This window comes from Penaeus vannamei, chromosome 5 (assembly GCF_042767895.1).
Source record: "Penaeus vannamei isolate JL-2024 chromosome 5, ASM4276789v1, whole genome shotgun sequence".
Lineage (NCBI taxonomy): Eukaryota > Metazoa > Arthropoda > Malacostraca > Decapoda > Penaeidae > Penaeus > Penaeus vannamei.
In genome coordinates, this window is record NC_091553.1 from 11,233,307 (window position 1) to 11,238,306 (window position 5,000).

Consider the following 5,000-nt stretch of genomic DNA (forward strand, 5'->3'; position numbering starts at 1 on the left):
GTACCTAGATTAGGTTGTAAGATTACTATAATGATCTTTACAATACCTTTGTCCACATGCACAAATGCCCTCCTCATTTTGGCAATCAGTCTTATCATTTTATAGACCTTTTCATTTTTATGATCATATAGGCTTAGGTTTATGTTTATGATTACCCCAAAGTCTTTTTCCCTGTCAGCTGTGTTTGATATTGCATCTTCTAATTTGTATTGGAACTGTGGGTGATTTCTACTTTCTCTAAATCAAACTACGTGGCATTTACTGGTGTTGAATTCCATTTTCCAAGTACAATTCAATATGAATAAATTCTTGATGTTTCTTTGGAGGCATTGGCATGAGGCATTGTCAGTTATCAGTTTTCATATTTTCGTGTTGTCTGCAAAAATATTCAGGTAACTACCTGGGCTTTTGTTCGATGCCAAGTCATTGACAAAAATAGTAAAGATAATCTGCACCAAGACTGATCCTTGAGGAACTCTGCTGGTTACTCTTTGCCTTGTAGAATGCTTCCCTCTAATTACTGTGTTCATATGTCTTTCATGAAGAAAGTCTTTCATCCATTTGAGGAGTTTGCCTTTCACTCCTATCTAATTTCCATAGTAGTTTTCTATGTGTGTGTGTGTATATATGTGTGTGTGTGTGTATATGTGTGTGTGTGTATATATGTATGTGTGTGTGTGTGTGTGTGTGTGTGTGTGTGTGTGTGTGTGTGTGTGTGTGTGTGTGTGTGTGTGTGTATTGGTTAAACTGTATAAGGTTGGCAGCAAATAGAATAATTATCCGAAGACAAACATTTATTAGAGAAAGTATTCTGCTCATTAGATATATGAATGACTCACGATACTTCTTCCATTTACAGCAAGAACTAAGAGAAGCAGAAGAATTCCAAAGTAGACTTGCAGCTGGAGAATATTCCAAATGCGAGCCAGGGGTTCATCGAGCGAAGATAAAGCAGTCCTCCTACTTTAGTGATGAAGAGGAACTGAGCGATGACTAAAATAGCAGTGATTGTGGCAGCGATTGGTCAGATTTTGGGATAATGCTGTAATTTTATTGTCATTTTGGATCCTAACTTCTGTACTTTCGTCATTGAGCCTATGTGTGCAATGTGAGAGAATGTGAGCTAGGAGCTGAGGCTGTGAAGTTAATCTTTTGGTAATAAGAATCAGAGTACAAATAGAAATGGAGATGTGAATTTGATTTTGTAAATGTGTCCTTTTTTATTTTTTTATTTCTGTTCCCTTTTTTTCTTTCTGCTTTTGTTTCCTTATTTTCTCAGCTTGTTCTTCTAAAAATTATAGATGATCTTGTAAAATTCGCTATAAAGGATATATATTTATATATTTTAACATTGATTATCATAAGGTTCCCTGGACTGAATGATTTTTATATAAATGAAGTGTTTTATTTTATGTATCTTTTATTGTTGAAGTATATTATTTGCACATTTTATTTATTAATATATTTTAAGAAAATGTATCAAACTACAAATAAACATGTTAGGTGGAAAACAATATATGAATTTATTTATAAACTAGCTGGATATGAGTACTAAAAGGGAGGTTGGTTACTGGAATAAGATTGCAAATTATGTAATTCTGAAATTAACTTATCAAACTTGTCAAGAGTCCCTCACCAGACGATCGACCGAAAGGGATATTTTTTTGTTATTTGTCTGATAAGGAACTATTGACAATTTCAAACATTACACTCAAAAACATTCATACTATGGCTGTGTTTCCTTTTATATGACTGTATCATTATTATTTGTAGCAACTATACAAAGTGATTTACAATGAATACAGAACCTCTTCATTGAGAAGCACTGTATATAATTTTCTGGCCATTATGTGTTTCCACTTAATCCCTTTATGCAGATATCTGACTAAAATTTCTGTAAAATCTACCCTATTATGCCTATAGGTATATCTTTCTTGTAAACCTTGTCCATTACTCATTCTAAATGTTAATATTTTCTTAATCATTTTAACTACGTTGATGCTGAAATTGCATTTATATACATATGTCTATATATACTCATTATCCACTAGTTTTTTTTTTTTTTTTTTTTTTTTCTTTCAGATATGTTCCCATAACTTGTATGCAAGTGTGTGTGTGTGTTCGTGTGTGTGTGTGTGTTCGTGTGTGTGTGTGTGTGTGTGTGTGTGTGTTCGTGTGTGTGTGTGTGTTCGTGTGTGTGTGTGTGTTCGTGTGAGTGTGTGTTCGTGTGTGTGTGTGTGTGTGTGTTCGTGTGTGTGTGTGTGTGTGTGTGTGTGTATGTATGTATGTATGTATGTATGTATTATATACATTTAAAATAAAGAAACAGAAATTGCTTTAGAAATTTCTTAATTAGCCAAAATATGAATCTTATCATTATTCTGTGAAATATTTTTCTAGTCTCACAGTTTGAGTAAAGAAAGCAGGTTCTTTATTTTACTAGTTCACCAGATTTTCATAGTGTACTAATTACCTAGAACCTTTCTTTTTCAATAAAAAATATACATCCACAATTTGAAAATGTGGGCAAGAGAGGGAAGATGTATTTATTAACTACAATTAATGCTGATTTGATTATATTTGGACCATAGGAAAATAAACCATAATATTTTGTCATGTAGTGTAGATTTATATAAAGTTCAAAATTTGCATCTCAATATGTCAGTACAGCAAGGAAACTGGGATGCTAGCTCTAGTTTTAAAACAAGGATTTTTTTTTTTTTTTTTTTTACAAGGAAAAATATCCAAATTCATCTTTTTATTACTTTATTTACAAAATCCCTTTTACAAACCAGATAAATAAGTTTCATTCTTAATAAGACATACCATAATGCGTGCTTGAATAAAACACCTTTGTAAAACAGCACCTTTCTTGCTTTCTCTCTAAAAAGCTAAGTTAAACTTCCAATTCCCATATTATATTAAACTACAAAAAAAACTAAATACATACAAGTGTTTGATCATTTTTTCCATTTAGATGAAAAGTCAAAATAGAGAGGAATATCCAATATAATTACTAAAAAAAATATATATGTACAGTTATACTGGGTTATCCAACTTCTCTTTTACCTTGAAAAAATAAACAAAGAATTAAATAAGCTAAACAAAAAGGGTTTTTACCAGCATCTCGCCTGTTGAGCCTATAACTAGGTGTCGGTTAAAAAAAAAAAAAATCTAATATATGAAAAGGAGTTCACTAATAGGTGAGAAGTTCCAAAATCTTGTGGTATATTTGAAACATCATTGAACAGTTAACTGGAAAGGAATTGGTATAGTGTGTCACATACTTTCAAATATAATGAACTAATTTGTGAATAGCAAAGACATCAGAACTAATCAGAAAGCCTTGCACATACAAAAGAACCTAAAGAACAAATCACATGTACCAGAGTAAAGCTTTAGTAGCCTGAAACAAAGTCCAAAGCATACTTAAACATACATCAAAGTAATCACACAAAAAAATCTTGGTAACAAAAAAGTATATATGTTTCTTCCTTTCTTCTGAACAGCTGATATCTTGGTCTGATATTTTTACTTCTCCAGAATAACATTCATGAATACCTACATTCAGCAAAGTATATAATCTCCAGTGCCATAATAAATAAAGCATCAGGTTACATGCAGTGTCAGCTACTCGAAGGCAAAATCAGAAACAAGGGAAACAAAATTAATCCACTTTCTATGCTCTTGATTGTGACTATAATTTTGTTTTTTGATAAGGCTAAAAAGAGGCTTCAATCTTATTTTTATGGGGTAAATACATCAGGCCAAACAAGCACACGTCTATAGTGGGCATAACTTAGAGCAGACTTCATTATAAATAACATGAATACGTCATCCCCATACAGAAAATAGTCTACCATGACATGTTAGGACATCATAGTACATCATTTCAGTGTAAATGGGTTACATCTCATGCAAAATTAGATATCTTGTATGTGAAATCTGCTTTACAATTTTTTTTTTCTTTTTAAGGTGTAAGTTGGGAGTACTGAAATCTCAATATTTTTTTTTCATTTTCACTTAGCTGACTTTGATATAGATGGATATACCTTCTTCCAGTTTCTCTTACAAAAGTCAAAATATATTTCCTAGGTAGAACTATTAAAGAAGTAAATAAATATCACATTCATGCAACCTGAGATCCAAATACAAACTTCTTTCATTTTTTGTTTATTCAAAACAACAAAAACATGTTAGATGGTGTTACTAATCAAGTGCTCTTCATTATACACACATATGCATTACAAGTATAAAAAGTCACATATTACAGCAGCATCAATCAACACTCAAAAAGTTGATAATCACATTAAATAATCCAACATATTTTTGATCTAATTAAATCTGAGAGATAATGTAACCTACATCTATCCGAAATAAACATGAAAAACAAAATGTCACATGAACACAAAGGGCAATATCTACCTACGGCTTGTTCCACCAAAGCCTGAGGCTGTTCGGGTGCCAGTGGACCCACCACCCCCAAATCCACCGGAGAAGCCACCTCCACCAGAAAAGCCACTTCCCCCACTACCCCATCCTCCCCCTCTCCTGTTCGCATAATTCTGTTGACCACCTCGGTTACCAAACATGTAGCCAAGTAATCCACCTGTAACAGCCCCTGTCCAAAAGCCTCCACCATTACCTCCATGACCTGTCCGGTTCCTGTGACATGAGGCATCATCAGTGTACCCTGGGTGAAAACCAGCAGGAGGAGGTGGAGCTGTGGGGTGGGTGTTTCCACCAAACCAACCATATCCTCCACCTCCGCCTCCAGCAGGATAATCATTATTTGTTGTGCTGTAGGCATCTTGTCCTTGTTGACGGTTGGACCCAATGCACGTCTTGTAAAATGCATAACACATAAGTCCAATGGCTACATATACAATCAAGTCTGCAAAGTAACTTGCACTTGACAGTTTTTCCTTCCCCTGGTTCTGATAAGACCAGCCATAATTGCTGCCACTGTGCTGATTCTGGTTTGGATAATAGTTATGTGT

The 5,000-nt window shown here is 33.7% G+C and overlaps 3 protein-coding genes across 5 annotated transcripts in view; 1 reads left to right on the forward strand and 2 right to left on the reverse strand.

The window, feature by feature from the left end:
• LOC113807223 (zinc finger CCHC-type and RNA-binding motif-containing protein 1) overlaps window positions 1-2,943 on the forward strand; it is a 9,220-nt gene extending 6,277 nt beyond the window's left edge. The window contains exon 5 of the mRNA XM_070121882.1: window positions 860-2,943. Within this exon, the coding sequence (XP_069977983.1) occupies window positions 860-997 (138 nt within the window). The 3' untranslated portion in view covers window positions 998-2,943. The remainder of the gene's footprint in view (window positions 1-859) is intronic.
• LOC113823313 (YEATS domain-containing protein 2) overlaps window positions 1-5,000 on the reverse strand; it is a gene marked incomplete in the record, with an annotated part of 128,433 nt that overhangs the window by 52,260 nt on the left and 71,173 nt on the right.
• The window catches only part of LOC113807226 (store-operated calcium entry-associated regulatory factor), an 8,952-nt gene continuing 6,705 nt past the window's right edge, over window positions 2,754-5,000 (reverse strand). For all 3 annotated transcript variants that reach the window (XM_027358435.2, XM_027358434.2, XM_070121881.1), the window contains exon 4: window positions 2,754-5,000. This exon is cut by the window's right edge and continues 127 nt beyond it. In XM_027358435.2, the coding sequence (XP_027214236.1) occupies window positions 4,422-5,000 (579 nt within the window). In that variant the 3' untranslated portion in view covers window positions 2,754-4,421.